General features: G+C 44.5%; 1 protein-coding gene across 2 annotated transcripts in view; it reads right to left on the bottom strand.

Annotated features, from left to right (window-relative positions):
- LOC115173496 (voltage-dependent calcium channel gamma-7 subunit) overlaps positions 1–10,512 on the bottom strand; it is a 45,308-nt gene extending 34,796 nt beyond the window's left edge. Inside the window, exons 1-2 of one of the 2 annotated variants that reach the window (XM_029731625.1) lie at positions 10,017–10,512; positions 3,358–3,553 (exon numbers count right to left, since the gene is read on the bottom strand). In XM_029731625.1, the coding sequence (XP_029587485.1) occupies positions 3,358–3,553 (196 nt within the window). In that variant the 5' untranslated portion in view covers positions 10,017–10,512. Of the gene's footprint in view, positions 1–3,357; positions 3,554–9,572; positions 9,649–10,016 lie in introns of those variants that run through there. The other variant, XM_029731626.1, reaches the window with a different exon arrangement.
- Between the last annotated feature and the right edge of the window lie 6,623 nt (positions 10,513–17,135).

The raw sequence follows: 17,135 nt of genomic DNA, 5'->3' as shown, positions 1-17,135 counted from the left end.
CCTGAACAAAGGGGGGGGGGTCAAAAATCAAAAGTAACAGTCAGTATCTGGTGTGGCCACCAGCTGCATTAAGTACTGCAGTGCATCTCGTCCTCATGGACTGCACCAGATTTGCCCGTTCTTGCTGTGAGATGTTACCCTACTCTTCCATCAAGGCACCTGCAAGTTCCCAGACATTTCTGGGGGGAATGGCCCTAGCCCTCACCCTCCGATCCAACAGGTCCCAGACGTGCTCAATGGGATTGAGATCCGGGCTCTTCGCTGGCCATGGCAGAACACTGACATTCCTGTCTTGCAGGAAATCACGCACAGCACGAGCAGTATGGCTGGTGGCATTGTCATGCTGGAGGGTCATGTCAGGATGAGCCTGCAGGAAGGGTACTACATGAGGGAGGAGGATGTCTTCCCTGTGACGCACAGTGTTGAGATTGCCTGCAATGACAACAAGCTCTGTCCGATGATGCCGTGACACACCGCCCCAGACCATAACGGACCCTCCACCTCCAAATCGGTCACGCTCCAGAGTACTCATTCCTTCGACGATAAACGCAAGTCCGACCATCACCCCTGGTGAGACAAAACCGCGACTAGTCAGCGAAGAGCCCTTTTTGCCAGTCCTGTCTGGTCCAGCGACGGTGGGTTTGTGCCCATAGGCGACGTTGTTGCCGGTGATGTCTGGTGAGGACCTGCCTTACAACAGGCCTACAAGCCCTCAGTCCAGCCTCTCTCAGCCTATTGCGGACAGTCTGAGCACTGATGGAGGGATTGTGCGTTCCTGGTGTAACTCGGGCAGTTGTTGCCATCCTGTACCTGTACCAGGTATGATGTTCGGATGTACCGATCCTGTGCAGGTGTTGCTACACGTGGTCTGCCACTGCGAGGATGATCAGCTGTCCGTCCTGTCTCCCTGTAGCTCTGTCTTAGGCATCTCACAGTACGGACATTGCAATTTATTACCCTGGCCACATCTACAGTCCTCATGCCTCCTTGCAACATGCCTAAGGCACATTCACACAGATGAGCAGGGACCCTGGGCATCTTTCTTTGGTGTTTTTCAACGTCAGTAGAAAGGCCTCTTTAGTGTCATAACCTTAATTGCCTACCGTCTGTAAGCTGTTAGTGTCTTAACGACCGTTCCACAGGTGCATGTTCATAAATTGTTTATGGTTCATTGAACAAGCATGGCAAACAGTGTTTAAACCCTTTACAATGAAGATCTGTGAAGTTATTTGGATTTTTACTAATTATCTTTGAAAGACAGGGTCCTGAAAAGGGGCCGTTTCTTTTTTTGCTGAGTTTATGCATAGTATGATAGCAACAGCAGTTAGCTACCAATAGCTGGCAAACATGTTAACATTTGGTTAGTTTTATCAGTGTTATTCAGATGGAAGTCGTGAGCTAAATGCGGTAGCTCTATAGCTAGATAACGTTAGCATAGAGGTACAGCAACTCTTTCACTTACCCGGTTCACTTCCATGCTCACTGAAGCCCGTGATAATGCTCAGGTGATAATGCACGCTCAAATCCACCCGCCTCATTCTTACAAATTTTGCCCACTTTTTACAACGTTTTTCAATCCCTGTGTGACCATGATCTGCTTTAGAGAAAACCTCATTATAATACTATAGCAATTGATTTAAGAGTTTTTAATTTGAGTTTTGTTTGGGTGCTCTAAGTTACTATTCTTCGTCTCGGGTCTAACAGCACCTGTGCCAATATATCCTCCAAAACACTGGCTTCTTGGGCCTTATCACTTAATTATACACTGAGTGTACAAAACATTAGGAACGCCTTCCTAATATTGAGTTACACACCCTTTTGCCCTCAGAACAGTCTCAATTGGTTGGGACATTGACTCAATGTGTTGAAAGCGTTCCAAAGAGCAGGTTTCTTAATGCTTTGTATACTCAGCGTATTACTCTTTAAATACACAATATAAGTATACAGTGCATTCGGAAAGGATTCAGACCCCTTGACTTTTTCCACATTTTGTTACGTTACGGCCTTATTCTTAAATGGATTAAATAAATGTTTTTCCTCATCAATCTACACACAATACCCCATAATGACAAAGCAAAAACAGGCTATGAAATTTTAGCAAATGTATTAAATAAAAAACTGAAATACATTATTTGCCCAAGTATTCAGACCGTTTGCTATGAGACTCGAAATTGAGCTCAGGTGCATCCTGTTTCCATTGATCATCCTTGAGATGTCTACAATTTGATTGGAGTCCACCTGTGATAATTTCAATTGATTGGACATGATTTGGAAAGGCACACACCTGTCTAATTAAGGTCCCACAGTTGACAGTGCATGTCAGAGAAAAAACCAAGTCATGAGGTCAAAGGAATTGTTCGTAGAGCTCTGAGACAGGATTGTGTCGAGGCACTGATCTGGGGAAGGGTATCAAAAAAATGTCTGCAGCATTGAAGGTCCCCAAGGACACAGTGGTCTCCATCATTCTTAAATGGAAGAAGTTTGGAACCACCAAGACTCTTCCAAACTGAGAAATGGTGGGAGAAGGGCCTTGGTCAGGGAGGTGACCAAGAACCCGATGGTCACTCTAATAGAGCTCCAGAGTTCCTCTGAGGAGATGGGAGAACCTTCCAGAAGGACAATCATCTCTGCAGCACTCCACCAATCAGGCCATTATGCTGGTGGCCAGAGGGAAGCCACTCCTCATTAAAAGGCACATGACAGCCTGCTTGTTATTTAACCCATCTCCTCCCCTTCATCTAACTGATTGGAGTGGATTTAACAAGTGACATCAATAAGGGATCATAGCTTTCACCTGGATTCACCTGGTCAGTCTATATCATGGAAAGACCAGGTGTTCCTAATGTTTTGTACACTCAGCCTATATCTATAGCTAGAACGATTGTATATGGTGTGGTATAAAGGTTTAGCAGTGTATATTAACCACACTGCTAACTTTATGCTTAACCCTAACCTTAAATTAAGACCAAAAAGCACATTTTTGTTTTTTAGGATTTTTTACGATATTGCCAATTTTGACTTTGTGGCTTTGGTAACTAGTGACAACCATTGAGGGATGAGCGCCGTGTATGAGTGATGCGATCTGACGCAAGACAATGGGGTAACAATAAAACACGTGCATATGTTTGTTTGTGTGTGTGTGTGTGTGTGACAGAACGAAATGTGAAATATACCCTACGTTTATTCCAGTACCTGCCACAAAGCATTACAGTAAGGTACGTGTAAATGTGTCTGCTTCTGTACATGTGAACTACTGTTTACACGTATTGCTTTCCTCACGTGAAACCTGCCACAAAGCATTATGTGTACTATACGTGTTTCTGTACATATAAACTAAATGTGTCTAGTCCAGTATACCTGCCACGAAGCAGACCCTCCACATGCCGGAGTGCAGTGCCATCCTGACCTCCATGCTCTGGTTCTGCTGCAGAATGACGCCCTCCTCCATCAGCAGCCAGTAGTCTGTGGACACAGCCACGCCCACCAGGAGCAGGCCGCACGCCCCAAACACCGAGGAGAGGAGTGTGAGTGCCCGCGTGCTGAACATGCTCATCTGAGGAAGAGAGGAGAGAGGATAAGGAAGAAGAGAGAGGGAGGTGAGAGGACAGGTGAGGTTCAGGGTCGAGTCTATTTCAGTTCAGCTAACTCGGCAGATGAATGGAACGCCTGGTTGAAATGGAGTTGGGCCTCTCCCCTGGTGGGTTTTCTCATCAGAATAACTCAACAGAGACGAATTTACAGTAGAGGAACCACTTGGTTAGTTTTATCACTTGGTTAGTTTTAGAGGAAGAGAAAGCTTCTCCACATAACGGAATGTTCCCTTTTATCACAATGCTTCACGTTTCAGTGAAGATAATTAACCAAAGAACAGTTTTCTGTCTTCAACTCATCTGAAAAGAGCAAAGACGGAGGAAAGTGGAGGCTTATCTGCCAGTGTCTTTGAATGCATAACGGTGACTACTGGTACAGATCCTGCACATACTAACCAGGTTAAACAAGGCTGAATGTTGCAGTCAGTCTGGTTTAACTACCCCCTGGGCACACACTGGTTGAATCCACGTTGTTTCCACGTCATTTGGACGAAATTACGTTGAACCAACAATGGAATAGACGTGGAATTGACGTCTGCGTGCAGCGGGTAGGCTATAGGTAGCATAAGCAGTGAATACATAAGCGGTGATAAAAATGCAACACATGACTTCAGAGCCCGCTGTGCCAGTGAACGGAACGACCTCACCACCACAGAGCAGCGTGCTGCAAATTACAGGTGAGGCTCCTCCACTGATGACAGTGTGGCTTTACCCACTCAACCGTTTCACCGGTGAGAAGAAAGAAAAAAGGAAAAACCTGCACGAGGAAACGAGGAGGAGAGGAGGAGAGCGACTGTGGTGCCGAAACCAATGACCTCATCACTGATATGAGATGCAGCACTGCACATTCACAAATGTCACAATGGATTTTTCTCACTCATGATGACTCACCAGTTACAAATATTTGATATGGTAAAAAGCAGCCCTCATCCTATCTCCCTCGCGTGAATATAGTCGACCCAGACCTTCAGAAATCCGTTGAATAAACATTGTCAACTCAAGAAGACAGTGACCAAGGGTAAAGGGAGGACTGTGTACGTGTCAAGATTCCCTCACAAGATTCCCTCAAGGCAACCACCGATGATAGGATAGAGGAGGAGGTGGTAAGGAGGTGAAACAGTTAGCATCTGTTGTGCTCGGTAGTTGTGTACTTGTGTCTGCAAGGTCAAACAGAATGTGAAGATGAGGCACGCCGTCAAATTTGAATGGGAGCTGAGAAGAGGCTTCTTTATAAACAGTGTTGACTGTGAGTGCTAGACATGGCAGCCAGAGAGAGGAAAAACACCAGTGTCAAACAGATACTATGACAATTTGTAGTAAAATGTCCTTCACACTACTGAGCAACCAAACCAAGCCAAACCAATCTACAGTGCATTCGGAAAGTATTCAGACGCCTTGACCTTTTCCAAATGTTGTTACATTACAGCCTTATTCTAATGGATAAAAAATACCCCATAATGACATTTTAAGGACATTAATGACAAATTCAAAACTGAAATATCACATTTACATAAGTATTCAGACCTTTTACTCAGTACTTTGTTGAAGCACCTTTGGCAGCGATTCCAGCCTCGAGTCTTCCTGGGTATGACGCTACAAGCATGACACACCTGTATTTGGGGAGTTTCTCCCATTCTTCTCAAGCTCTGTCAGGTTGGATGGGGAGCGTCGCTGCACAGCTATTTTCAGGTCTCTCCAGAGATGTTCGATCAGGTTCAAGTCTGGGCTCTGGCTGGGCCACTCAAGGACATTCAGAGACTTGTTTTCCGAAGACACTCCTGCGTTGTCTTGGCTGTGTGCTTAGGGTCATTGTTACTGTTGGAAGGTGAACCTTCACCCCAATCTGAGCAGGTTTTCATCAAGGATCTCTCTGTACTTTGCTCTGTTCATCTTTCCCTTGATCCTGACTAGTCTCCCAGTCCCTGCCGCTGAAAGAAATCCCCACAGCATGATGCTGCCACCAGCATGCTTCACCTTAGGGATGGTGCCAGGTTTCCTCCAGATGTGATGCTTGGCATTCAGGCCAAAGAGTTCAATCTTGGTGTCATCATAGCAGAAAATCTTGTCTCTCATGGTCTGAGAGTCCTTTAGGTGGCTTTTGGCAAACTCCTAGCGGGCCTTCAGGTGCCTTTTACTGAGGAGTGGCTTCCGCCACACTACCATAAAGGCCTGATTGGTGGAGTGCCGCAAGGTTCTCCCATCTCCACCGAGGAACTCTAGAGCTCTGTCAGAGTGACAATTGGGTTCTTGGTCACCTTCTTGGTGACCAAGGCCCTTCTCCACGAATTGCTCAGTTTGGCCGGGCGGCCAGCTTTAGAAAGAGTCTTGGGGATTCCAAGCGTCTTCCATTTAAGAACGATGGAGGCCACTGTGTTCTTGGGATCTTCAATGCTGCAGAAATGTTTTGGTACCCTTCCCCAGATCTGTGCCTTGACACAATCCTGTTTCGGAGCTCTACGGACAATTCCTCCGACCTCAAGGCTTGATTTTTTCTCTGACATGCACTGTGAACTGTGGGACTTATGTAGACAGGTGTGTGCCTTTCCAAATCATGTCCAATCAATTGAATTTACCACAGGTGGACTCCAATCAAGTTGTAGAAACATCTCAAGGATGATCAATGGAAACAGGATGCACCTCAACTCAGTTTCGAGTCTCATAGCAAAGGGTCTGAATACTTATGTAAATAAGGTTTTTCTGTTTTTTATTTTCAATAAATTTGCAAAAAAATCTAAGAACTGGTTTTCACTTTGTCATTATGGGGTATTGTGTGTAGATTTATGAAGAAAAACATTCCTTTAAGATATTTTAGAATAAGGCTATAACGTAACAAAATGTAGAAAAAGACAAGGGGTCTGAAAACTTATGGAATGCACTGTATACATAGTTGTTGGAACCGTTCTGAAAAGGGCAACGTAAAAAAAAAAAAAATCCAAGCCTGCACAGTTTGGTTGGGGTCGGCACGACGTGTGGAGAGGGTAATAGATACCATCTGGCCTTACGGATGGACAAAAGTAAGAGTAAGAGGCATGGATCGTGGACCGGGTCAATCCCTCATGGATCATTCATTATGGGCTCTCACATTTTGAAGCGAGGAAAGAGATGAGAAAGAACAATTCCCTTGATTCTTCATTCCCTTGAAACACTCTGGGCTTCAGTAACATGAAGAGACCTATGTTTCTCTAAGATGGGGCATTGGGGTGGATGAGATTCCCTTTGTAGTTAAAGCCTACAGAATAAACCACAATTCCCATGGTGCACCCTCAGCTAGGCTCCATTACAGCTTGGTAATTTGGACATTCACCTATATTGCAATGAATTGCCTGAATTGATGTGATAATGACAAATAGAATGATAAGTTTATAACATGAATTTGCACCACAGTTTTTTTTTATTATCCTTTAAACTACTACAACTCGTTTGATCGTTGGTCAAATCAATTGTCCCATTAAAAATGACCAATATTACCAAACTTATTTCATGTTAAAACTTCACATTTCTCTAGTATAGGCTACTTGTCGTATTGATCAGCAAAAAGCCTGCGATAAGTGATCGGTATGGTCGGTGTTGATTCTTTTTAGTCTATCGTCCCAGCTCTAGGCTCCACCGCTTTGTGTTGGGACTGGGAGAGCTTAGGTCTCTGGGAGCAAATGTACGGAATGCCACTTGAATGTGGGGGGGGGGGGGGGGATAGTGAATGGTGGTTTATGTTATAGCATGAAGGGGGGACGGAATCCATGAAGGGATAAATAAAAGAAGGGATCAGTAGAGGGAGAGTTTGGAGAGAGAGAGAGAGAGAAGCTTCAAGGGAAAAATGTTTGAGGTCAGTGAGTGTGTGGATATGTCCACTAGTATGGTGCTGAAATAACAGAATAATAGAAAGCTTAAAACTAAGAGAGAGAGAGAGAGAGAGAGAGAGAGAGAGAGAGAGAGAGAGGCTGGCTAAAGGGGAATATGTTTGAGGTCATGGTTAGAGTGTGGAGCTGTCCATGAGTGAGGTGCTGAAATACCAGAAAACTAGATAGAGTAAAACCGTTTGGAGAGATAGAGTAAAACCGTTTGGAGAGAGAGAGAGAGAAGCTTCAAGGGAAAAATGTTTGAGGTCAGTGAGTGTGTGGATCTGTCCACTAGTATGGTGCTGAAATAACAGAATAATAGAAAGCTTAAAACTAAGAGAGAGAGAGAGAGAGAGAGAGAGAGAGAGAGAGAGAGAGAGAGAGAGAGAGAGAGAGAGAGAGAGAGAGGCTGGCTAAGGGGGAATATGTTTGAGGTCATGGTTAGAGTGTGGAGCTGTCCATGAGTGAGGTGCTGAAATACCAGAAAACTAGAAAGAGTAAAACCGTTTTGTAGCTTAAAAAATAACCGTCACACTTAATTAACCAGATAGGTGTATTCATTAAGGTAGTAATATTGGGTCATTAGCATACAGGTGTTAATAAGTATGTAATAATATTCATATTTTGATGAATTGGGAATAGGCCCTTTACTTGAGGCATTGTGCCCTGCAGCATGCAGCGTATAGGACTGTCATAAGAATAGCATTATCCATTGTCTTAACATGTCATGATGCATCCTTAGTAGCGAACCCAATGTCAGCCTGCATGAAAACACTGGTGTTGAAAATGTCCCACGTGTCATGACAATGATATAACTTGACATGAACCGTCGTAACGCGTTATGACAGGTCTCGTGATTCCAATGAGTGTGTTATGGCATACATGTAGGTGCAGTCCAAAGGGACTAGGCTTCTCTCAGTGAAATGTAGCAGATCCAGCGACGTTCAAGGACACACAGCAGTTCATAGAATCCAAGAGGGAGAAATACTTGGAATACTACGGGGAGTCACAGTGCTTCGCTGTGCATTGTCTCCCCAGAACAGCACTGAATTAAACATCGTAGGGCAGTAGGATGGAAAGAAGAAGGGAAAGAAGGGACGGATGGATACCAGCCCCACAGTTGATATTCCCAGCTAAGCGGCCAATGAAGGCTCAGGAAGGGTGTCGTTTTCTGTTGAGGCGGCAATATGTTCCAGCGTCAGCAGTCTCGACCAACTGGCATGAAGAATGCCGTATTTAAAGCAGGGACAGGAAAGTAGGTCTGACATCAGCTTCCTGAATGAGAAAAACCATGCACGGGAGAAAGTACACGAAAAGCCCAGCAATGTACCGAGTGCAGTACATTGTATGAATGCACAGAGTGTAGTACATTGTATGAATGCACAGAGTGTAGTACATTGTATGAATGCACAGAGTGTAGTACATTGTATGAATGCACAGTGTAGTACATTGGAATCCATGACTGGTACAGATATAACGAACATCAAATGTGCTCAATGAGGGAAGAAGATAAAAACTGTAGGGAGAGAGTGATGGAGAGAGGGGCGGGGAGGAGACATGTCTGGGGGGGGGACATGTCTAGGGAAAGACCTTGGCCCCAAAAAATGTAGGAGCATCCAAGAACTCTGACTGAACCGACACATGGCTGTACAAAGCCAACCATTCTTACAGTTACGGGCACCAACCACCATTCACAAATACATCCAGGGTCTATAAACAGCCATGTCTGTTTTCTTTAGCATTACACGCAGAGGCATTGAAATCTATGAAAACTGACTGATAGAGGCAGGGATAAGCCATCCGAGCATTTATATTGGACACCCAGAGCCACACTTCCCCCCCCCCTCTCTAGCACTCTTCCTCCTCTCCCTCTCTTTCCTCCTGTCACCCCCCCCCCCCCCCCCCCCAATCAAAAACTCGACACACACACACACAATTTGAAACATTCACATGGACCCAGATACAGAACAACTAGGCTACTGCAGCACACATCGTATACCATCACCTTCCCCTCAGGTTCCCCCAAGTAACAGGCATTACTTTCAGTCTCCCATAAATTGTCGTGATTCCCATTCTCTCCACGCTTCCACACAGAGCTTTACCACACACTACAGTGCGCTGTTGCGCTGCAATGAACAACGCTCACCAGTGGCAAAAGCGACGCGAAAATTATTCCAATCGTCAAGACATGTCATGGCAAGGAAATATTCATGAAGGTAACATTCTCAGAGCCTGCCACACGCACATCTTGCGGGGAGCGAGAGAGAGAGAGAGAGAGAGAGAGAGACCCAAGGCAGTATATTATAGAATGAACAGACTGCTTTTTCAGAATTTCAAACGCAAATGTCAGTCGCATGCATTTCTTGTGTGTATTCGGCTAGACTAAATAGACGCAGCAAATGTTACAGACAGACTGACTGTAACCCACAACACACTGACAGACGGACATCATCCTGAAACGTGTGAACTGCTATAACCCAAAATGAAAAACTATGATGATGTATGATGAGACATTTCTCAAGACGGTTTATGAAACGAATGGTCATTTGTATCGCGTAATGGTGACATATAAGCAACAGGCACTACTCACGTCCAAATTAATGGTGCAGGCGTCGAAAGATCCGCGCGCTAGGGAGCCTTGACGGATTGTGCAAATTTCCTTTTGCACCCCCCCTCTCTCTCCCCCTCTCTCTCACTCTCTCTCTTGTGTTTCCCCGTATCGCCCCCTTGCTCCTCTCTCTCTCTCTCCCTCTCTCTCTCTCTCTCTGACTCTCTCTCGTGTGTTTCCCCGTATCGCCCCCTTGCTCCTCTCTCTCTCTTTTGCCACCCTCCTTTCACTCACTCTCTATTTCAGCACTGCGGAGAAGAGGTTGAATGGGCTATACCGAGAAACGCGCAGAAGATGCGTTGAAGCGCGGGGGAAAGCGCCACACAGATCGAGGGACAGAAAGACCGCGGAGAGTTGCGAGCGAAGACGTGCTACTTTTGCAAGGAGACAGTCAAAATCCTACGACACAGAAGCAGGCAGGGACACGCAGTTGGGTTGGCTATCGCACTCACGCAAGCACGAGCCCGCACGCAACAAGCAACACGTACACACACACACATTGCATTCAACGTGGTATGGAGAGGGTAATGAGGACAATGATTATTCTACCAGTCTCGCGCAACAACACAGTGCTACTTGGAAACATTGCATTGGTTCATCCAATTAATGTAACATTTGAATTGAAACAGAGAAAGAACAGGGAAGCATATAGAAACAGCTCCTGAGTTAGAGTCAAATTAGGATTTTCAATACAAAATGTTTTTTTACGGAGAGGAGTGATCATAGACAATATATGTATGGTTTTGAATCATATATCAATACTATTTTATGCTCACAAATTACTGAAAAAAATATATAGAAACGAAGCATGTAACAATTTCAATGATTTAACTGAGTTACAGTTCATATAAGGAAATCAGTCAATTGAAATAAAGGAATTAGGCCCTAATCTATGGATTTCACATGACTGGGCAGGGGTGCAGCCATGGGTGGGCCTGTGAGGGTAAAGGCCCAGCCACTTGGGAGCCAGGCCCAGCCAATCAGAATGAGTTTTTCCCCACAAATGGGCTTTATTACAGACAGAAATACTCCTCAGGACCGCCCCTCCCGCTTTTCAGATGACCCCGCAGGTGAAGAAGCCACATGTGGAGGTCCTGGGCAGGCATGGTTACATGTGGTCTGTGGTTGTGAGGCCGGTTGGAAGTACTGCAAAATTCTCTAAAACGACGTTGGCGGCTTATGGTAGAGAAATAAATATTGCATTCTCAGGCAACAGCTCTGGTGCACATTCCTGCAGTCAGCATGCCAATTGCACGCTCCCGCAAAACTTGAGTCATCTGTGGCATTGTGTGACAAAACTGCACATTTTAGAGTGGCCTTTTATTGTCCCCAGCACAAGGTGCCACTGTGTAATGAGCATGCCATTTAATTATCTTCTTGATATGCCACACCTGTCAGGTGGATGGATTATCTTGGCGAAGGAGAAATGCAAACATAACAGGGATGTAAAGAAATTTGTGCACAGAATTGGAGAGAAATCAGCTTTTTGTGCGTATGGAACATTTCTGGGCTCTTTTATTTCAGCTCATGAAACATGGAACCAACACTTTACATGTTGCCTTTGTGATTTTCTTCAGTGCATATTTGATGCATACTTAAAATGGCAAGTGAGTGAGCTGCGCTAGCTTGCAGTGTGCGCTGAAGTTGTATAAGGGGAGGAGGGATTGGCAGTCGTAGCTCAGTTCAGGCTGCTGCTCTACCGCATGACGTACACCGCTCTGCTTCTACGCCTACAGCCACCTGCACAGCCACCTGCACAGCCACCTGCACAGCCACCTGCACAGCCACCTGCACAGCCGCACACACACACTGGGTATACCTGGCTTCGTTGGTCATCCAGATGTATAAATCGCCATGGTGTGTGTGTGTGTGTGTGTTCATGCTTGCATGCGCCCATTCATGCCCGAGTAGCCACAATAACCTTAACAGACTGATAGGAATGGCTGTGAGTCACAGAGGTGTGTGGAAGCGGTGTGGTCAGCATTGGATTCTATCCCTTTCCAAACCACACACAACCACACACAGGAGCGACTGCACCGCCTGTCCTGCATAATAGACTGAAAGGTCACAAAGTAGAACAGAGATTGTTTTATTGATGGGGGAAATTAGACCTTTCAACCCTATGGATGCTATCACCGTAGCTGTCAATCATGGTCCGATCTGATGCTCTTTGACATTTAGTAAAGTTTCCATTGAGTTGCATGAGTAGTTAGCCGTTAGCTATTTCCAGGTTCTCTGTGGCTTATATTTAAGCAATAAGGCCAGGGGAGGTGTGGTATATGGCCAATGTACCACGGTTAAGGGCTGTTCTTATTGGCCATATACCACAAACCCCAGAGGTGCCTTATTGCTATTATAAACTGGTTACAAACATAATTAGAACAGTAAAAATACATGTTTTGTCATACCTGTGGTATATGGTCTCATATACCACAGCTTTCAGCCAATCAGCATTCAGGGCTCGAACCACCCAGTTTATAATAATGGGTAACTCCCTGTTTGCTGTACTTGAGTTTAACTGTTTACTGCTATGGCACCAATGCATTAGAACTAGGGGATTGGGAACTGTAGAACTTGCTCGGTCCCAGAACTGTTTGTGCTCTCATCCCAACTGCTAAGGTGACAATGACCAAAGGAGTTGGCAAGACAGCACAAACAGATCTTGGACCAGGCTAGTAGAAAATGTTACAATCAAGCACTGGGGTAAAAAAAGCAGAAAAATCTGAGATGACAAAATAGGATTCAAAAACCAGACAAAACTCTATATGTTTCTGAAATAGATATGTTAAAAGGAAGCCTTCATTTGAATACACTCCCCTTAAGAGAGGGGCATGTGGGCTATATTGACCCAAACACCCCAAGCCAGCTCATGGAACACCGACAACAATAAGAGGACAGGCATATTCTTTTAATCGTTCATCATCCCTCCCTCTTTCTTCCCCTTTGTATTTATTTTTGGTCCCCCCCGTCTCCCCCGTCTCCCCCCTCCTCCTTTCTCAATTTCTATTCAGTCTATTTTTAGAAGCATGCTATGGAAATCCAACACATGAATAGTGATATAAATAGCATGCTGTACATTGACCGCCACACATGAAATAAAAGGTAACACGGTCATAACCATGTTATCATATGTCATAGCAAGTGATATAACTTGTCATAACCTGTCATAATATGGTCATAACACTGCCATGACCCATATGTTTACACCTGTTGTGACATATGTTGTGTTATTTTATGGCTGGTTATGACACCTACATAAGACTGTCAAAACCCACATTCATTAAATGTGTTTTTTTTCCCTGCCAAGAAGTTTCCATTAGTTTGAAAGTTTGTTTCTTAAGCCCTTTGCTGTTGTTGTAATGAATTCTTTACAGTCATGTTTTAAAAAAAACGATTTTAAATAACTTGTAGAAAATACACTTTATGACACTGTCATAAAACATTATGACCATCCTGTGTCACTTTACTTGGACTAAGAAAATGCACTTTATGACACTGTATGACCCTCATAATCATTTAAGCCAGATAGGCCGATCACGTACATGCCCTTATGTCAGTCATCAGTCACAAAGACGGTGTCTTCTTCTGCTCCTAAAATATGCTCCTGCATTCATCCCAGTCATTGGGGTAGGTGCATGTCTGACATCAATGTTTGTGCAATTACAATGATCATTTAATATGGTCATTTTCAGAAAATGTTACAATAACATAAACATACTGGTGACAAGTAGGCTATGGTGTAATGGAACGTTTTGCCTTGTGCGGTAGGTTTTGACACTCTTATGTAGGTGTCATAACCAGCCATAGGATAACTACCATGGTAGGTTTTGACACTCTTATGTAGGTGTCATAACCAGCCATAGGATAACTACCATGGTAGGTTTTGACACTCTTATGTAGGTGTCATAACCAGCCATAGGATAACTACCATGGTAGGTTTTGACACTCTTATGTAGGTGTCATAACCAGCCATAGGATAACTACCATGGTAGGTTTTGACACTCTTATGTAGGTGTCATAACCAGCCATAGGATAACTACCATGGTAGGTTTTGACACTCTTATGTAGGTGTCATAACCAGCCATAGGATAACTACCATGGTAGGTTTTGACACTCTTATGTAGGTGTCATAACCAGCCATAGGATAACTACCATGGTAGGTTTTGACACTCTTATGTAGGAGTCATAACCAGCCATAGGATAACTACCATGGTAGGTTTTGACAGTCTTATGTAGGAGTCATAACCAGCCATAGGATAACTACCATGGTAGGTTTTGACACTCTTATGTAGGAGTCATAACCAGCCATAGAATAACTACCATGGTAGGTTTTGTGGGTTTTGACACCCTAATGTAGGTGTCATAACTATCCATAAATAACACAATATATGTCACAACAGGTCTAAAAATGTGTGTCATGACAGTGTTATGACCATATTATGACAAGTTATGTCAAGTTATGTCAGCTGTTATGACATATTATGACATGGTTACGACCTGCTGGGTGTCAAGTAAAGTGTTACCAAATAAATATGTAAGAAACATAGAAACCTGCTTAGAACTTCAGGTCAGTGTTGATACTTGAACCTATGCCAATGAATATGTCCAGTATGGCATGACACATAGAACAAAGCTATAACAGGAATATTACAATATAATTCTGCCTACGTTGATGTGAATATGAAGACGTGTTTCCGTGTGTTTGTTTTGGGGGGGGGTGCGTCCTGTTGGAAATTCCCACTCTCCTTATAAAGATTGTCTTGAATATTTCCATTATCTTGTTGCTGTGACAACCATGACTTCAAAGAAATTCTGTCAGAAGAAAAAGGTGGGGTGGGAGAGAGGGAGAGAGGGAGGGAGAGAGAGAGAGAAAAAAAATGTGTTCAGCAAAAAATAGCAGAGGGGGTTTGACAGTGAGCTGTGAGTTCGTGATGGGGAGGGAGGTGGAGAGGAGAGGGAAGCAGTTGAGGTGCGGTCTACGGAGAGAAAGGGGGAGGGGGATGAGCGTGTCCAAACAAAGTGGTGGGAAATGTGGATGGGATACAAACACTGACATGAACAAGCAGAGAGAGATATACATCAACAGTAATGTCTACACCGCAGCTACCTGTATGTACACACAGAGAGGGAGAGGGAGAGGGAGAGGGAGAGGGAGAGGGAGAGGGAGAGGGAGAGGGAGAGGGAGGGGGTGGGAGGGAGGGAGCGAGAGAGGTGAGGGAGAGAAGTAGAGCAGTTTCATTCGGACTTTTAGATCGAAATTTAGAATGACAGGGAGGGAGGGAGGGAGGGAGGGAGGGAGGGAGGGAGGGAGGCTTGGGTTACTGAAAAAAGAGAGGTTTTGCTGTTTCAACCATTACTAAACGGAGTGGTCAGCATCTTATGACTGCAGACTGAGGAAGTGGGGAGGACAGAGGAGTTGCGATAGAGAAAGAGTGGGAGCGGAAGAGAGAAAATAGGGAGGAGGCCGGGTCAAATTGGAGGACTGAGAGATGGAGGTATGCAGTAAAGGAATGAAGCTTGGAATAAGAGATGGGAAGAGGTAAGGGAGGATGAGGGGTTGAATGAGACGAAGACCAGAATGAAGAGGAGAACGAAAAGGTTACATTGGCTGGTAAGGAAGAGAGAAGAAACGAAAGATTGGGAAAATGGAGGAGGGAATTAGGGAATCATGGGGGGGGGGTTGAGAAATTTGTCAAGGATTCAAAAGACGCATTAAGACTTGGCGCCATTTCTGTTGAAGTGCGCCTGAATCATTTCTTTAGGCTTTTAAAGCAATAACACACTGTATAATATGAGGCAAATTCCACCAAATATCGCGGCATGAAAGCAACAACAGTGTTCATCCCCTTAATTTGGTCCCACTGTATAAGATACTGAACAAGTGTTAGTCCCATGTTTCACGAGCTGAAATAAAAGATCCCAGAAATGTTCCATAAGCACAAAAAGCTTATTTTTTGAAGTTTTGAAGGAGCATGCAATTGGCATGCTGACTGCAGGAATGTTCACCAGAGCTGTTGCCAGAGAATTTAATGTTAATTTCTCTACCATAAGCCACCTTCAACGTCGTTTTAGAGAGTTTGGCATTGTGTCCAACCGGCCTCATGACCTCAGACCACGAGTATGGCGTTGTGTGGGCGAGAGGTTTGCTGATGTCAACGTTGTAAACAGAGTGCCCCATGGTGGCGATGGGGTTATGGTATGGGTATTCATAAGTTCCGGACAATGAACACAATTGCCTTTTATAGATGGCAGTTTGAATGCACAGAGATACCGTGACGAGATCCTGAGGCCCATTGTCGTGCCATTCATCTGCCGCCATCACCACCTGTTTCAGCATGATAATGCACGTCCCCATGTCGCAAGGATCCGTACACAAATCCTGGAAGTTGAAAATGTCCCAGTTCTTCCATTGACCCATTGAGCATGTTTGGGTGCTCTGGATTGACTTGTGCGACAGTGTGTTCCAATTCCCACCAATATCCAGCAACTTTGCACAGCCATTGAAGAGTAGAGGGACAACATTCCACAGGCGACGATCAACAGCCTGATCAACTCTATGCGAAGGAGATGTGTTGCGCTGCATGAGGCAAATGGTGGTCACACCAGATACTGATCCACGCCCCTACCTTTATTTTAAAGAGATCTGTGACCAACAGATGCATATCTGTATTTCCCAGTCATGTGAAATCCATAGATTAGAGCCAAATACATGTATTTCAATGGACTGATTTCCTCACATGAACTGGAACTCAGTCAAATCTTTGAAATTGTTGCGTGTTGCGTTTCTATTTTCGTTCAGTGTATAATCGCTACTTTGTCGCACAGACAAACGTTGCCAGGCCTTTGGATGGCATAATTGAATAAATGATGATGTGACCTTCACAGGAGAGAAAAACACACGGAACACGTATACAATCTGGAGAAATGTGAGTTAGCTGTTATACATCTCATAATACTTACAGTACTGGAGATGCTGCACTAATGAATATGCGGGGGGGGGGGGTTTTAAAAGGGAAAAAGGTGAAGCATAGTGAACATACACAATCTGTCATACATGACATAGTCATGCACGTACACTACCGGTCAAAAGTTTTAGAGCAC

The sequence above is a fragment of the Salmo trutta genome, chromosome 34, assembly GCF_901001165.1.
Source record: "Salmo trutta chromosome 34, fSalTru1.1, whole genome shotgun sequence".
Lineage (NCBI taxonomy): Eukaryota > Metazoa > Chordata > Actinopteri > Salmoniformes > Salmonidae > Salmo > Salmo trutta.
This window is presented reverse-complemented; position numbering and strand designations above follow the sequence as displayed.